Source organism: Ornithodoros turicata, chromosome 4 (genome assembly GCF_037126465.1).
Source record: "Ornithodoros turicata isolate Travis chromosome 4, ASM3712646v1, whole genome shotgun sequence".
NCBI classification, from domain to species: Eukaryota; Metazoa; Arthropoda; class Arachnida; order Ixodida; family Argasidae; genus Ornithodoros; species Ornithodoros turicata.
This window is the reverse complement of record NC_088204.1, coordinates 40,707,872-40,726,122: the sequence shown is the minus strand read 5'-3', so window position 1 is coordinate 40,726,122 and position 18,251 is coordinate 40,707,872. Positions and strand designations below refer to the sequence as shown.

Sequence of the window (18,251 nt, the reverse complement as noted above, 5' to 3'; positions counted from 1 at the left end):
ATTAAGCTTCCAAGGGGATCAAGAGCATCCTCCATATGGTGCCCTTTCCATAGTCAGATCTGAAATATTGTACCTTGTTAATGCACTGGGACATCCAACATATAAGTCCAGGTACCCTCTCAATGCTACTATTTTGGAATGTCACTCATAGCATTTCAAAAGCGAGCTACGTGCTTGATACTTGTGCCTTCACATGCTGGGTAACATGTACCATACTCCGCTGTACAACTGTACAGCACATGGAGGTATAACAGCTCCATTGAACCTACCCTCCCTCTTGTGACCTCCGTTTAGCTTAGAAGACAAACACGACGGATGCATTTTTTAACAGGAAACACTTAACAGTAATCTATATAGGAACACAAAGCTCGTTCACAATTAAGTACCGGTGATCACTGTAGTGTGCAGCAAGTCGTTAAATGTATCAATCTATCAATCAGAACGAGCAACGGCAGCACAGCACAAACTATTGTTAGTGATGTATAACAGAGGCACTAGGGGCTGTATTAAAAGTACCGCGCATAATCAGTGTCGTTTTTGTTGCTGGAGGTAACAGCTGTTTGTGCACGACCTCCTGTCAGCTTTGGATCGGAAAGTGACTTGTGTCTATCTGCCAATGTTGACATCACTAACTTCAACGATGTTGGTCCTAAATTAGGAGAGCGGTTTTCAAAATTCCACTTCATACCGATCGTTAACTTTTTATCGGCGGCGGGTTTATTACTTCTTACTTCGCTCACCGGTTCCTCACAACGTTGTTTTTGCTTAATTTGTGAAATTTCGACTTGAAAACTAGGCAACAGCGTCCAGCAAAAACTCTTTCTGGATTGTTTCTCGAAAGGCGCTCATTCACAGCTGCTCCGCGGTAGACCGGCTTTAAACTACCCCCACCCCTAGTTTAAATTAGTCCTATGGAAATACATGGGAGTTAGACCATCGCTAGAGCGCCGGGTTTACGTCCTGTGAACGGCGAACGAAATGAGACGTTGAGGGCAAATATTGATTGGAGTGCAACAACATTCGCCTCACGAACGCTTCTAGTAGCTTTACAAGTCAAAACTTACCTGTATTTCGCCGAAAAATTTCCGGCGAAGCGTAGATTAGGCCTATGCGCTGGGCACATAAACTCCACGGAGGCCGCCATGGGCCTCACGGCAGCCGGGTTAGACCAGCGAGGTGGTTGTTCGTGATTGGCGGACGAAGTACTCGCGTGATCAACTTAAACCAGATGTCACTAAACCAGTGGCTAAGTGGGACTGGTGAATACGGGCAATGGACTACAGCATTTTCAAGATTGTCATAACCATCATCAATGCAGCTCTCATGTCAACATCAGCACCAAGGCAGCTCTGATGTAGGTATCAGCCAGGGCAGCTCTGACGTTAGCATCAGCATCAGAGCAGCTCTAATGTTAACATCAGCATCAAAGCAGCTCTGATGTTAGCATCAGCGCGGACAGCTCTGATGTTAACGTCAGCATCAGAGCAGCTTTGATGTTAACATCAGCTGATGTTAGCGTCAAGACAATGTCCCAAATCGCATCAGACCTAACGTCGCTTTTTTTCATAGGGACTTGCTGTAAGTGGAGTCCACACTGTCGAGAACGGGCACATAATCATCAGGTGTGCAATACCGAAGTTTGAGCTCCTACTTTGAGGGAGAGAGAGCACACTTTCATCACACACGAACATAACGCCTGGCATTCCAAATACTTCGGCGTAACAGCTTAAATGCGGTAGAAAACCAATTTGCTACTTCAAAAACATACAAGTTATGTCATATATCCATATAGCATATATTATATGAGGCAGAACTGACATTATAATTCGCGTTATCTTTCTCGTGCATCATACGGGTACTGCACCGCCAGCAGGGTGTTCTTCGCTGTGCTCAGCTGATGGGAGGCTTGGTGTAATCCCGAGTACTGAAGACTTATTGGCAGACGCTGGCTTGTCGGGCGAAAAGGATGTGGACGTTTGGCCGAGGGGTGCAAGCAAGGCCAATGCTGATTTTACGACGTTACTAGCAGAATTTCTTTCTTCTAGCTTCTGTACGGTATGGCCTTGCTCGGCAGGTGGTTGTCCGACGACGCCCTCGTCCGCGTCGATATCTCGTTGAACAGATACCGAACTACCGCGCGAACTCGAGCTGGAGCCGTCGTGTGTTTCATCCTCTTCACTCTCCGCTTCTGGCGTGACAAGTCTGCAACGGCGAGTACATTTAATGTGATTAAGCCCTAGCCAGTCCGTACACTTACTTAGTGTACATATTTAGGTAATTTATGGCTCGGTTGTGCAAGGAGGTCAGTGCATTGCAACAATATTCCGTTTCCGTTAAAGGGATAATTCACTCTATAAGCATCAATGATATATGTTTCCACAGGCAGCGTATTCCCTGATATAACGAATCGCTGCTTCATTTTTCGCCGACTCAAGCTCTATAAATTATTGTCCGCATTTTAAATCATTGCAGTCCAGTGCACACGGTTCAACATTCGCGCAGAAGGAGGTATGCCCGTCGTCCCGTTGCTGGCCAGCGGCATTCTTGCGTCACTTCCTTCCCGTCACGTGAGGAATTGTGGAAGAGGAACGCTGACGAAAAGGTCGCGCGCGTCCATTAGGAGGTTCACCGTTTGTTCCTCCTCGTAACTGCTGCGGACTGTCACGACAAAATGTGAATAACTATGTAAATACGTCCAATTCGAGCGAAAGGGTTCTCAGGAGAGTGGAACCCTCCTCCAAGATATATTAATCTCAACGGGAACGAACTTTGCCTTTAACCTTGTAGCCAAGGTGTATATAAAGTATAATTAAGTAGATTTCATAATATTACATAGAGGGTGTTCAGTAACCACGTCGAAAAATTTGAATGAAAAAAGCACGCTACGAAAAAAATACGTCATTTTATCTGTAGGGAACTTTGGCAACACACTGCATGTAATTTCATCACATTTTAATGAGTCTAACTTCCTGAACTCAACTCCGAAATCTGCCTATACAGTCAACGTAAAATTGTTATTTTGCCAGAAACAGAGAGCCCATGTTAGATTTGGGCGTGAAGGCGCGCGGCACCCAAGGGGGGCGGGGCCGGGAGAGGGGGCGAGTCACGGGAGAGGGGGCGAGTCACGGGAGAGGGGGGCGAGTCACGGGAGGGGGGCGTGGTCGCTCCAAAATGAGCCAATGAGAGCGCGCTATGGGGAGCGGGCGTTCCGGCGGCAGCTAGAGGAGGAAAACGATGTAGTGGGCGAAGTCTCGCGCGGGGCTTTGGACACTTGACTTCCGGAAGTGTGGTGGCGCTGGGGGATGATATGCAATGCCAAGAGAAGTCGCGGTGGCGCTGTAGGGGTTGATTGATTGATTGATTGATTATGTGTTTAATGGCACAAAGGCAACAAAGGCCATAGAGCGCCAAAACTATGCTGAGTGTGTCGGAGACGATTATGGGAAAGATGATGTGAGAGAGAGTGTGGTAGTTAAAACCTATCTACAGGTATGAGCGATGATTGATTGACCAGGATAAGAGAGAGGGGGATGACGATAGCAAGCGAGCATGGCAGTTAAAAGCTATCTACAAGTGTGACAATGAGATATTTACATGAGGAGTTCGGTGATAATGGATAAAAGCGGAGCAATGCTTATCATCTACATCTGACTAAGAAACCCACACGTGGTCAAAAATTTGATTACGTTATCAAACGGCACAAGAGGGGTGTCACCCAGTAGAAGGGCTGGGTGGAGTGGGACATGGTATCTGTAGAATGCGGTGAAATACTGTTGGCGTTGGTGTTCGAAGTGAGGGCAGGATGCCAGTACGTGCAAGACAGTCAAGCTGTCACCGCAGTGCGCACAAGCTGGCGGATCCTGACCTCTGAGTAGGTGGTGATGCGTGAGCCATGTGTGTCCAATCCTCAATCTCGCGTAAAGAACTTCGGATGATCTGTTGATGTGTTCAGTCCGATGCGGGGGAGAAACGTGTGGCTGTGTGAGGTGTAGCTTGTTATTTTCTTCCATGTCCCACTCCTGCTACCACTGTGTGCAGACAGCTCTCTTTAACACTGGCAGGATGTCTTGGTAGGGTAGTCCTAGAGCTGACTCCTCTTGTGCCAACGCTCGCCAAGCCTCACGGTCGGCTCGTTCATTCCCCGGGATCCCAGTGTGGCTGGGGACCCAGCAGAGACAGATTGAAAAGCCTCGGGAACAAAGTTGGGTCGCAAGCGCTCGTACTCGCTTGACGAGGTGATTCTTGCTGTCATAGCATGAAAGCAGCGCACGCACAGAGCTTAGCGAATCGGAATAAATCACTGAATTTTGAAGGTCGTTTTGTTGAATGTGCCGCAGAGCCAGGAGAATCGCGTAAAGCTCTGCGGTTCAGGCGTGCCGTCATAATAGAATCACCTTCAAGGGCAACGGCCGCCACACCATTGCTTACTTTAGTCCCATCAGTGTAGATTGCATGGTGGTTCCCGAAGTTATGGTGAATCTCCAGGAATTCCTGGAGAATGACAGTGTGTGCAGTGGATTGTTTGTCAAACTGTGTCATTTTTAAATTGGATTGTATTAGATGTCTCTGCCAAGGCGCAGCATCGAGGACTGCCGGCTGCAAGGGAACGCCAGAGGGGCTGAATCCCACACGGGAACTCGCCGCCTCCACACGAAGCGGGAACGAGGGTACAACAGAGGGCTTTGCAAGGAAGAGTCGCTCCAGAGCGGGGTTCACACTAGAGTGTACAACTGGGTCATCGCCCTGGCATCTGTACCTTAGCGCAGCCTTCACATGTTCAAATTGTCTCCGTCTCTCGAGCGACCATTCATTGCCCTCAACATACAAACTCTTCACAGGGGACGTCCGGAAGGCACCGGTGGCGAGTCGGATGCCTTCGTGGTGGATGGGGTCCAACACCTTCAATGCCGAAGGCCGCGCCGAGCCATACACGACACTCCCGTACTCAATTACTGATCGCACAACCGAGTCATAGACCCGCAACAGTGTGACTTTGTCGGCTCCCCACGATCGATGGGATAAAACTTTGAGTATGTTGGAGGATTTCAGGCACTTCTGTTTTATATAGTTTATGTGTGGCACAAAAGACAGCTTCTTGTCAAACACCACCCCCAGAAATTTTTGCTCATCAGAAACTGGTAGTGTGTTGCCACCGAGGAGCAGCGAGGGCTCAGCAAATGTGCCTCGCTTCCTAGTAAAGACAACACACGCTGTCTTTTGCGCGGAAAACCTGAAGCCGTTTTCATCAGCCCACTTAGATAGACGGTTGATCGTGAGCTGCACCTGCCTCTCAGCTGTTGAAAGATTTGATGCCGAGTAGGAAACCTGGACATCGTCTACGTACAGGGAGTACTGGACGCCAGGTGGGATGGCTCTGGCTATCGAGTTCATTTTCACAACGAATAGCGTAACGCTCAGCACAGACCCCTGTGGAACCCCGTTCTCTTGTACAAAGACGTTAGATAAAGTTGAGCCCAGACTGACACGAAACTTTCTATCTCTGAGGAAATTATCGATGCACCTGTACATGCACCCTGTGATACCACATGCGTGTAGATCTTGCAGAATCCCGAAGCGCCATGTGGTATCGTACGCCTTTTCGAGATCAAAAAACACGGATACGCAGAACTGCCCTCGAACAAAAGCCTCTCTGATTTGTGATTCTAGGTGGAGTAGGTTGTCCTGGGTGCTCCGGCCGGAACGAAAACCGCTTTGGTGTTTGTCAAAGATGCCTGCCTCTTCCAAAACATATACGAGCCTTGCATTTACCATGCGCTCGAAAGTCTTCCCAAGGCAGCTGGTTAATGCGATGGGGCGATAACTAATAGCAGCAGACGGGTCTTTCCCTGGCTTGAGAACCGGAACCACTTCGGCTAGCTTCCAGGACAACGGAAGAGTTCCTTCTCTCCACACACGGTTAAAAAAGTGGAGTAAGATTTGTTGCGACTGGGGTGTTAAATGCCGCAACATGTCATAGTGTATGCCGTCAGGGCCAGGTGCAGTGTTCTTTCTTGCCTGTAGGGCTCTCTGAAGTTCATGTGCGTTGAAGGGTACATTGTAAGGTGCTGTATCTTGTTTAGGTTGTTTAATGATGCGTTTTTCAGCAGCGGTTTTGTGTGACAGGAAACGCTGGCTGTAATGCGAGGAGCTAGACACGTGTTCAAAGTGTCCGCCAAGTACGTTAGCCTGTTCCTCCAAGGACGTACAGGGAACGCCATTCTGCGAAAGACAAGGCACTGTAAACCCTTTGTATTTCCCGGAGATCTTATTGATACGGTCCCACACAACCTTGGCTGGAGTTCGCGAGTTCAATGTACCCACAAACTCCTTCCACGAGTTGTGCTTGGCCTCCTCCCTTGTGCGTTTGGCTGCAGCACGCTTCCTTTTGTATTGGATCATGTTGTCAACTGTCGGGTATCGACGCAAACGAGCCCACGCCTTTTGTTGTTCCTTGCGCGTCCGTTTACAGTCGTCGTTCCACCAAGGCTTTGAACGCTTGGGCAGAGAGGACGACGTCTTGGATATGGATTGTGTAGCAGCATGTATTATCGTGTTTGTTATGAATTCGTTGGCCTCGTCGATACTCATGTTGTCAGTGTTGTGTAGGGTCAGGTCAGCCAGCACGCTGAACACCGCCCAGTTCGCATCCTGCAGCCTCCAGCGGGGTTTTCGCGTACACAGCACAGCATCATCACACTGATACTCGACCCAAGTTGGAAAATGGTCACTGCCATAGGGGTTTTGGATCACGTGCCACTGCAGATCTTGTGCAATGGTCGCACTACAGATGGAAAGGTCCAATGCAGAGAATGTCCGTGTTGATGTGCTGCAGTATGTTGGTTGTGTTGTGTTCAGGAGTGTGATGGAGTGGCGGAGGAGTAAATCCTCAAGAAGTCTGCCCCTCGAGTCCAAATCTGAACATCCCCACAAACGGCTGTGTGCATTAAAATCCCCCATAATGAGGAATGGGGCTGCCAGCTGGTCCAAGAGATCTTCGATATCCTGTCGCTGCACATCTGCTGCAGGAGGAAGATATATTGAGCAGAGCGTAAGTGGTGTAGAGAGATTCAATCGAACAGTCACAGCTTCCAATGTTGTTATCAACGGCACCTCAACTGCAGCAACAGACCGGGATGCTAGAATCGCCACTCCACCTGAGGATCGCGTAACCACCGGGCGATCCCTTCTAAACATTTGGTATTGTTGGAACGGATTTGTGTGTCCAGAGTTCAAATACGTCTCTTGGAGGCAGACGCCAATTGGCCTGTGCGCCTCCAGGAGGTCATGCACATCATCAACATTTGGAAGCACTCCCCTGCAGTTCCACTGCATGAAAATCTTTTGCGTATTCAGCATGCTTGGTGTACTTAGGGCGCTTGCACCCTGGCTGGAGGTGCCTTCGGTGACACCTTCTGCAAATGTCCTCTACCTCGACCCGGCTGTTTCCCCTTCTGTTGATCTGGGGAATTCTGAGGGGTTGGCGATGACTTCTGCGGCGTGCAGCAGTCATCGACATCCATCGACTGGGGTACGGTTTGGACCGAGCCCTCACCGCCCCCATTCCCTTCGGAAGAGGTATTGCCAGCCTGATTGGGGCTGGCGACCTCCTTGTGGCCAGCCCTTGGGCAGGCCACGTTTCCCTTGGGAGACACATGAGCTGTGTCCCCAACGTTTGTGTTGGGAGTGTTGTGTGGGGACTCAGTCTGAGTCTCCACAGATTTCCGAGGTGGCGCCACTCCCCTGCGCATAACCTCGGAGTACGAGCCCTTTCTAGAAAATGCCACCTGTGCCTTCGCTGCAGTATAAGAAAGATTCTGCTCAACTTTAACTTTCAGGATTTCCTTTTCGTCCTTCCACTGTGGGCAGGACCTGGAGTATGCTGGGTGGCTGCCACTACAGTTGATGCATTTCACGGTATTTTCACATGTTGGCGACTCATGGTCTTTTCCCGCACACTTTGCACATGTTGTTTGTCCACGGCATGTCTGTGAGCCATGCCCAAAGCGCTGGCATTTAAAACAGCGCCTTGGGTTTGGAACGTAGTGCCGTACATTACAGTTGAGGTAGCCAGCATGTATTGTAGATGGAAGAGTGTGAAGTTGGAATGATAGTACGACATGTTTTGTTGGTATTTCGTTGCCGTCTCTACGCATAATTATTCTCCGTGCACTGACCACTCCATGCTCTCTGAGACCCTCCTCAATTTCAGAGTCAGAGCACATCAGGAGCTCTTCCTCTGAAATGACGCCTTTTACGATGTTGAGTGTCTTGTGCGGAGTGACCGTGACAGGTATGTCGGCAATTGCCTTCAGGGATTGGAGGGATACGCTCTGTTCCTTTTCTTGGACCTCCACCTGGATGTCACCAGAGCGGAGCTTTCGAGCAGTGTAATTTTTGCCTATCGTCTGTTCCAGAACTTTAGCAGTTGCAAATGGAGACAGCTTTGACAGTGACTTGATCGATTCATCTGCGTGTATGACAAGGATTCTAGGGAACCATGCTGGCTGTTTCTGGTAGGAAAACTCGGTTGCTGGATTATCTTCGGTGCAGCGCCTCTTCAGGCGCCGATCATGGGGGTTTTTAAGGGGTTTGTTCGCCATATGTGTTGTGTGTGTGATTCAGTGCGGAGGCCGTGCCGCCCACCACCGAGCCCAACCAGGGGACCGTGCTCCGCACGGTGGCACGTGCCCTCACACTATACCCAGGCGCAGGCGCGTAGCTCTGCACGAGGTTGACCCTTGCCGCCGCAGCGACTAAGCTGGATAGCCCTGGTCGGGCCTTCCAGGACCACCCGACTATGGGAAGCTGGGGCCAAAGCGGTGTGTTGCTTTCCCGGAGGGGCCTTAAGGGTCCTAAACATCCTCCGGGGCCACTCAACCGCCAGGGTCCCCTTTTCCCCAGACACGGGAGAGCCACGCACAGCTAGGCGTGGGGGTCTCCCTCCCGCGGCGACCCAACCGTAATGCGGGAGGGGGCTACTGCGGCTACTGCCGGGCGATGGGGGCGCCACTTTCCCGACGCCGCTGTAGGGGACCAGCTCCGGTGGCGCAGCGGTAACGCGTGCGCTTGGAGACTGGGAGGTCCGCGGTTCGAATCCGCGGGCCGGCTGTGCCGTCTGGGGTTTTTCCTGGGTTTCCCTCAGATGTGTAATAGGCGTATGCCGGCACAGTTCCCCTGAAGTCGGCCCATGGACGCAGCTATCCTCCCCCCGAGCGGATTCCGCTCGGTCTTCCACTTCACCCTTTCCTCTCCTCCTCTCCACCACCTTTCCCTTCCCGAGAAACATGCCGCCTAATCAGGCAGGCAGACCTCTCGGTTCCTCCCAACGACACTCCTCTTCCCCCCCCCCCCTCTTCCCCTCGCGCTGTAGGCGAGCGTGGTGTTGAACGAAGGATCGTGGTTGATTTACCTGTCAAGATCGCGTGCGCCTGCTCGGTGTCGCCATCGGAGAGGTCGTTTCTCTGGATCGTTTTGACCGTGCGCGTAATTTACTAATTTACGGACTGCTGTGACTTGTTTTTGACTTTTCCCCTTTGACCGTGATATCCGTGCCTGTAATTCACGAGGGTACGGTTTCATGAAGTGAAGACTGCTGGTCGTTGTGATTTGTGATTACATTTTTAACCGTGATATCCGCGCGTGTATTTTACGGAAGCACGCCTTCATGAAATCAAGCGTTTGACGACTTTTTCGCGTTGTTCATAGTTACACAAAGAGATACGATGTCGTTGCGATGACTGCTGATGTGAAAACTGCTGTGACTTGTGATGACTTTTCCCCTTTGACCGTGATATCCGTGCCTGTAATTCACGGAGGTACGGTTCCATGAAGTGACGACTGTTGGTCGTTGTGATTTCTCTCTCTTTTTTAACCACGATATCGGCGCGTGTAATTTACTCTACGGGCGAACGCATTCACAAAAAGCGTATGACGTGTTGTGGCGACTTTTTCGCCTTGTTTATATTGTAATATTCATGAGCTCTCTGACCGCTCGACAATAAGCAGGCATGAACGAAGTGTCAGTGATTGTGAGTTTTTGCTTATGTACAGGTAACATGATTTATGGCAAGGCAGAGAATGCAAGCACAATAAGTCGACACTGTATATAACAACAATAACCAAAACTGCCTACAGGTAAATAAACCAAATGCACTGTTGGAAATCATGAATGAATCGTGTTGAGTGCCACTCAGGAGTCATCTTTCATTTCATTCTACTCATTTCCGTGTGTATGTACATACACTCTGCTCCTGCGTAAAACCCTGCCTTGTGGGTGTAAGCGATACGTTTTCTACCGCTGTATGCTGTTGCGATAAATCTTGGCACGCATTTGATAAACACATTGAAAAGCGACAGACTCAGTGCACAACAGGACATGATGATTGGAAGCAGTCATATATGTGGTTGAGACTTTGTTGAAACAATTTTGTGGCTTTCAGTGAATGCGATACGCTGTCTACCGCGGTGTGCCGTTGCGAATATAAATCTTGGCACACATTAGATACACACACTGAAAAGCGACAGACTCAGTGCAAAACAGGGCATGATGATTGGAAGCAGCCATATGTGGTTGATACTTTGTGGAAACAATTTTGTGACTTAAAGCGACACGCTTTCTACCGCTTTGTAGCGTTGTGAATATAAATCTTGGCGCACATTTCATACACACACTGAAAGGCGACAGACTCCACCCGGCGGAAACAGGCCCCATCGAATACGTGAGCAGCCTGATAGCAGTGGCGATGGGTCAGTGGAGCGCAATGGCTGAAGTATCGGTTTCGATATCCAGTGATGCAGGCCTTACAAAATAATGACTCATATGCTGTCCCTTTCACTTGTTCAAGTTAGTTACTAATTAAAAAGTGAAATACACTTTCCTATCTCGCAACTGCTCCGATTTATGTTCTCAGAGTCATATGTTTATTATGTATATTTGTGTTCTCAGATTCACGGCTCTCATAATTGCATCTGCAGACGTTAGATATAATTCTCCGCAAAGTAAAATCGCATTTCAGGTGCGTGATCTCGATTATGAATCTGGCCTCTCTTTCTTTCCTCTCTCTCTTCCTTCACTGCTTTAGCTATATTAAGCTGACTAGCAGACGTTTACCAAACCAAATTCCAAAAGCATATGAGACAGAAAAAAAAGAATGACTGTTCAATGAAATGGCTGAACTCGACACTGAGACAAAAGGACGAGTTGGTGACTTTAGTTGCGTCTTTCTTTTTTTTTTTTTTTTTGGCAGTTGTAGGCTTCGTTCCGTCATCATCACCATCACTATTTACGCGAATTTTGTCGCCCCGAAAACCTGAAAATAACGGTCAGTCGCTGAGCAGGTTGTAACAGGGTGCATACGATGAGTGAACATAGGGAGAACAGTATGTACCGTAACGTTGCACCTGAAATGCAGATCTGAAACGCGCAGTGTTGAGGTGAACGAGTGCTGTGTCGGCAACAAAAAAGCACACTTGTGTTGTTTCAGAACCGTAGGATGTGCCTGCTTTTAAGACCCAGTTACCCTTGGCGATCTGCTCAAAATGCACTTTCCTGAATCGATTCGAATCTGTACCTTGCGCTATTGCGGAACTCAACCTGAACCGAACCAATATACCCGAACCGAAAAAATAACGGTTCCGATCCCTGCCCACCTGAGCGAATTACTTTGGTGTCCGTCCATCTCATCGAACACAGTTTCATCGAGTGCCGTTTCATCACATGCTGCTTCACTCAACACGTCACCATGTGACCCGTAAAAGACTTGCATTTGTGAAAGTTGCAGCGCTTTGAACGTGATCAATTGCCCGCACACTTCCAATGACACTTCTGTTAAAGTATAGGGGGAAATAAAATGGATAATACGGCGCTCCATGAATAGACCCAGCTGTTCCAGTGCAATTACCTATCCAGTGAACTAAAGAAAACGATGGCTGAGGAGGGAAAATGACAAGAATGTAGCAGTCGCATGTCACATGCGTTACATGGTTACTCTGAACGAATCACACGAAAGTCACAGTCTACATGCATCTGAAAAACTTCAGCTATCCTCTATACATATCTTGCTTTCATTTCGTGGCACATTCTCTCTATCGAGCTCATAGCATTTGCGATTACTTTCACATCTCCAAATTCTTATAGGCACCGCACGCTAAAGTTTTCGGCCGACGCCCACGCCCCCACCAGGCGGAAAGTGGCGTAATCTCCCGGTACCTGCTGTGCAGGCTTGTACAGCTGCAGCCATTTGGATCGTTGCACGAAACGCTTAAAGCTGGTTGCGATACCAAGGCAGGACGCAATAACAGTCAGGTGGCCCAGGGAGTTTTGTCTTCACATACTGTGAGTGGATTCTAGGCGAAAACGGAAGAACGGCAGTTATTGCTGCGTAGTAGGCTGCCACAACAACTGGGCTGCCGCCAAGGGAAAGCAACCTGCCTTGAAGTTTTATACTTTCCCTACGAAGTGGTATGAACAAGAACGCCGTCGGTTGTGGATAGCTGCTGTACGTCGGGTGAAGTAAGTGAAATTTCCAATTACATGTCATTCCCTTCCTTTTCGTTTTGCTGCTCGTCTCATCAAATGACATATTTGTGCAGCGAAGATGGCACCCCGTGGGAGCCGACATCCAGCACGGTCATATGCAGCGCGCACTTCGTGGGAAATGCCAAAAGTTCTGAACAAGCTCACCCATCGTACATTCCCACAATATTTCCTGCCGTCTACAAGAAGCAGTCAATGGCTGTGTGCTCAACGTCCGTCGACCGCTACGATAGGTAGGCAGCTGTCGCCGTATTAACTGGGGTTCGTTGCGTTTGCTTTCGCTGTCACTTGTCACCTTGTAGTGCCCTGATGTTAGCCATAAATTACAGGTCCAAGAGGCGGTCACAGCACATGGATAGAAATGCGGTGTACGCGAACACGGGTGACTTTGGCTGTGATGATCTGTCCGATAGCATGCAAGATAACAGCAGTGGTGACACTGCTCCTCTGTTGCCCGATGGTGATGGATGTCTGGCATATTATCAGTGGTAAGTATGCTCCCTAATCGATTTAACAGAGAGATGACATCTTTATTTTTTATTTTGCAAGAGTAACAGGAACAACAATAAAGATTTTTTTTTCTTATGTTTTGCAGGGAACACAGACAGAGGTGGCCAGTGATGATGCCAGGAGTGACTTCACAGTTTTCATCTGTACAACTAGCAACGGCACCAGCTGCACACAGATCAGCCACCGTACCCAGACTGACAAAGAAGTTCAAGCTGTCCCCGACATGAAGTCAAGTTTCGCTGGACCCTCTCAGCGCACTTGCCTATTTCAGGGCTATGAGACAGTTCATGAGGACTCCACTACACTGCAGGACTTATGTGGCACAAGCCCACAGGCATTCGCCCTGCTCCTCAGTCTCCTCAGCAACCTCCGTGTAAGGGAAGTTGACGTGACTGTACCCAACAAGCTGCTGCTATTTCTTATGAAACTGAAGCTGGGGATAACATTTACCAGCCTTGGTGCACTGCTTGGTGTCCGACGCTACACAGCAGCAAGGATATTTTTCCTCATCCTGGCAAACTTGGTAGAAGCTACAAGGAAACTGATATTTGCACCTTCAAGAGACACGATCCGAGCAACGCTTCCCCAGTGCTTCTTGGAACACTATCATACGTGTAGGTACATTATTGACTGCACAGAAGTCAGGACCGAGACTCCAGCTTCAGTAGAAAAACAGCGAACCCTCTACTCCAACTACAAGGGGGGCATGACTCTCAAGTTTCTTGTTGCTATTGTTCCCAATGGACAAATCGCATTTGTTTCGGGGGCATACGGAGGACGTGAAATACAATAACCGTGCAGTCTGGCTTTCCGGACCTTATTGAATCAGGGGACCTCGTTCTAGCTGACAAGGGATTCCCTGGCATAAACTCACACCTAGGTGATAAAGGTGCAATTCTTGTAATGCCCCCATTCTCATCGGGAAGTGCACAGTTCAGTAGCTCGGAAATGGATACCACATATCACATTGCCCAAGTCAGAGTCCATGTGGAGCGTGTTATTCAGAGGTTAAAAATTTACAATATTCTTAACCGTACTGTGCCTGCAGACCTTGTCCCGTACATGCCTGACATTTTCCGCATCTGTGCGGTGCTTGTTAATTTGCAGCCACCAGTTTTTAAACATGAAAGCAATTAGCATTACCATTTCCATATTTGACATGTAAGCTCGTGAAAATTTTAATGGTGGTTGCTTTGTGATCGGATCGAGGTGAACAGTTACCAAAGAATGCTGGGATAGTTGTGATCCTGCTCAGGGACAAGACAGTGGTGACGTGTGGTATTGTTAACTTTGCTGAAGGTTGTACAGTCTGTGTACTGGTGTTGTGAAGTAAAAGTTCTTGTTATCAGTGTTCATTAATGACTGCACTCAAGAAGTTTGAAAGGAGTTTCAGTTGACGCTAACAAATTATGCAGGGAACAGTATATTTACATGATCAGACGACAAGTCTATTCACATTCTACTATGTACAACAGTCTGTGAAAATTCAGGAAAACAGATTCAGGGATATACAGGAGTAACTTGTGTGCACAGACAAATGCCTGATACAGCTAAATTTTGTTTTTACACCTCTGCACAATCTGTGGTAACATATATGTGAAGTAGAATGTCTCTAGCTTGGGAATCAGTTCACTGAGGAATTCATCATCTCGTTCAACCATCACGTTAATGGACTGTGCCTCGGAATATACAAAAAAGAAAGTTTCTGCTACATTCATGACATACATTCCTATCTGTATCTGGGTGTAATACTGATGAGACTTCTTCAAGCAGAGCTTGCCATCATCGTAGTACAGATACTGGACGTAGCTGGTGGCACTCGTGTGGTCGATAATTGACTGTCCCTTCCGACCAAACGGGCATTTCACTTCCAGAAGGTACAGCCCGTCGTCCAGTCGCACTACGCCATCTGGGCTTGCGCAGAGCCATTGCTGTCCAGGATGAATCAGAAGCCCAGCCTGAAATATTTGATGAATCTTATGTACTCTCCATTATTAAGGTGCGTGACGTTCATACCTGATATACAATTGCAGGAAACTTCTTCTGAAATTCTCTCACTGCACTGCTTTCCATCTGCGTGCCTTTAAAAGATTCCAAACACAAGGTAGTCACAATGACAGTCACCATCAATACTATCCATTCAAGTACCCAATGTCCACAGTCGGATTCACTTACCGTACGCAGTGGCTGCCGTTTTCAGTGGCCGAGCAGTTTTCAAGCTTGCGGCAAGTTTCTCGAAATCTGCTACTCTTGTGCGGACCCTATGGCATTCCGTGCTGGTGAGACGTGTCAACCTCTCCTGAAACCACCTGCGCATGTAAGCGTTGCTCCCTTAGTGTAATTTGAGGCTGTACAGCTGTATACACTAAACCTAACACGTACACAGCAATATCACTGTACTTCATCAGAGATGAGCAGCAAATACATGAAAAGACGACATCATGCACACATAGTTCACCTTCCATTTGTCCTCTGCCCACGTGTGTTCATGCCCACAGTAACTGGGTTATCAGCGGCTACAATACCTCTGTAAAATATGGCTCTCTCTCTAGATATTTCTTCCAACCAATTTTTCCTCACAAAGAGGAACTTGTTTTCCGGGTAAAGCCTTACAGCCGTCATTGCATGGAACTGTGGTCTCCCTGCATTACTGCTCGAAAGCAGCTCGGTCAATAGCCCCCCGTCATGCATGTCAACAGCACTGTCAACAAGGGAAGCTAAAACGCTTCTGCACGCCTTTTCGTCTGGATCTTGGTACTCGAATTCCGCGTTTTGGCTCACTGAAGTGCACATGCCTGGAAAGTGCCTGATGGCGATTTCGGGTGATGCATTGGGGGCACTTTTTTCTGCCCCGAACCCGAGCGGTAAATTCGGGCGGTGCGGTCCGAGCAAGAGCCGCGTGTTCGGGTGATGCACTACGGAGCAGTTTGCTCGCCCCAAGAGCACTTTTTTGGCTCTTGCTGCGAGAGGCCGAGCCAAAACCGCCCTCAACTCTCTTCTTCCGCTCTCGACGGCGAGCATGCGCATATATGCGCCTCACGAGTGTCGTCTGCTACGTATTGCTCCTGCGGCTGTCTGCCTGTCACATGTCTTGTCATCTGTCTCTTTGTTGCGTTCACCATTGACGGCACGGATCTTTACGAAAGTAGTAGCGATGAAAGTTCAATTGACACCGATAATGTGAATGACAAAGAGGATGATGTGACCTGCTTCTCGCAAGCTATGCTTGTGCTCAGGTGAAAGTGCGCGACGACGCCAACGACGCTGCCGGAAGTTCACGAACACGACGAACGCACAATGCTAGCGAGCGCAGCGACCCTCGTAGAAGAGCGGTAGAGCGTCCGACAAATTCGGGTGATGACTGCCCCAGAGCGACTCTCGTGTAGAGCGTGCACTGGACCTGGGCGCTCTCGCTCGGATTACCAGGTGCATCACCCGAAATCGCCATGAGGACGTACGTTGGGGACACTGGTCTGCAGCTTGCTTTGGATGATCCAGGTGGTTCTTGAACGTTGAGAGAATAGATTAAATCTTACAACATGCAATCACAGGGTAGGCTCTTGAAACAGATGAAAGTACTGGAACATAATACACCTGGCTTAATGGCCCTGAGAGCTCCACATGTAAACTAGTTCACGTAGACACTGCTTTCCGTGGGCATTAAATTAAAGCATGCTGCATGATATCTGTGTTTCGCATTTGACGTTTAGCTAAGTTTACAAAGCAGCTCATTCCAAAGTGCGGAGAAACTTACTCGGGTAAACCTCTTCAAATGGTCGCCGCAAGCCGCTGTCCGCTGCCCTGTACCCAGGTCGACCCCACGCCTGCGGTAGTCCAGTGCACGAATCATCTTCAGGGCAGTTCACCGTCGCAACAACAGCCGCAACATGTTTGCAGCGGCCGTCAACACCACCCTTGCACGTGCAATGCGCGGAGTCGATCACACGAGGAGTAGAGGGTTGAAGCTGGATAATAATAATTTAACGTTAATGTGCTGCATTTAACGCATGCAACGGCAACTCACCTGAAGCGTAACGCCGTACGTACGTGTACTCGTTTGCGCCAGGCATTGAGCCGTCAGTGTCGACCTTCCGTCGCTAAACACTTCCTCGCGTACAGCTTTCACGTGGTTTGCGTTCCGCAGATTTCCTTTCTTGACATTACTTCCACGGAGGTGGATTCCGGGATCAATGGGAGGAAACCCACCGTATAAAACTCGCGTGGCCATCGGTCCGCACGCTCTGAAAGCCTTCTCAAAGCAATGGCTGGCTCGTTGGTACAAAGTCAAAATGCGCGGAGTCACCACAGAGGGCGCGCTCAGGCAAACGAACAGGGCGCCCTCAAGCTAGCGTGCGGTGCCTATAGCGGATAGGCCAAGGAACGGAGAGCCTGCTTAATGATGGTCACTAATGGTGTTTCCTTTGCTAAAAGTGGAAATTTGCTTCGAGACTGTTTTTAGGGGGTAATGTGAATACATCTGGAACAAATCGAAATTTAAAAAAAAATCCTATTAACGGCCGTTCCGAGATAACCGAAGAATAAATTTAGTACTCAATTTCACAAGGCATGCCCATTGCCTTATCGTGCGTTTTGCAGGCAAAAGAAAAAAAAAAGGGGGGAGGAAGGGAGATTGTGCCAGCGCAGATTCTGGAGCTCTTCCTTACAATGAACTTTGGTATATCTGTGCTACAGAACCCCACACCACAAAGGGCAAGGTCACTCAAGAGTACACCAAAGAGACAGGCGGGACAATAAGATTATCCCAGACTCCAAGGCGCACACGTGGCTGGGGTCAAAAATCGTTTTCTTTGGTCTCCAAGGTGATTCAGATGAAAACCAGAAATAAAGTTCGAATTACGGTGCCTTATGTTCTTACGGCGTGATCATGTTTATTAAATATATCTATATCTTCCTCAACAAGTATATGCAGGTACTAGGTTGAAAGACTGGAGGTATTGAGGGGTTCATAAGTAAAGAAGATGTTTTGAGAGATGACACCAACTTTACGGAATCTCCGTATTTGACTCCCAATAAACCGTTTGATACACTTCGAGCCTGTTTCTTTGTCCTTGCTTGCATAGTTACACTGCACTGCACTCTGCTACACCTTCGCGCGAGCAAATAGCACAAGTTCCGCAACGACATTGCATCTCTTTGTGTAACTATGAACAACGCGAAAAAGTCGTCAAACGCTTGATTTCATGAC

General features: G+C 48.6%; 1 protein-coding gene and 1 long non-coding RNA gene across 5 annotated transcripts in view; both read right to left on the bottom strand.

The window, feature by feature from the left end:
• Window positions 1–1,777: 1,777 nt before the first annotated feature.
• Window positions 1,778–18,251, bottom strand: part of LOC135393039 (probable peptidoglycan muropeptide transporter SLC46) — a 75,144-nt gene continuing 58,670 nt past the window's right edge. For 3 of the 4 annotated variants that reach the window (XM_064623625.1, XM_064623624.1, XM_064623627.1), the window contains exon 8: window positions 1,778–2,202. In XM_064623625.1, coding sequence (XP_064479695.1) covers window positions 1,848–2,202 — 355 coding nt within the window. In that variant the 3' untranslated portion in view covers window positions 1,778–1,847. The remainder of the gene's footprint in view (window positions 2,203–18,251) is intronic. The other variant, XM_064623628.1, reaches the window with a different exon arrangement.
• Window positions 14,340–16,950, bottom strand: LOC135393038 (uncharacterized). The gene is made up of 4 exons (XR_010422395.1): window positions 16,800–16,950; window positions 15,221–15,354; window positions 15,062–15,126; window positions 14,340–15,003 (listed from the first exon to the last, which is right to left on the bottom strand). It is a non-coding gene; the product is annotated as an uncharacterized LOC135393038 (long non-coding RNA).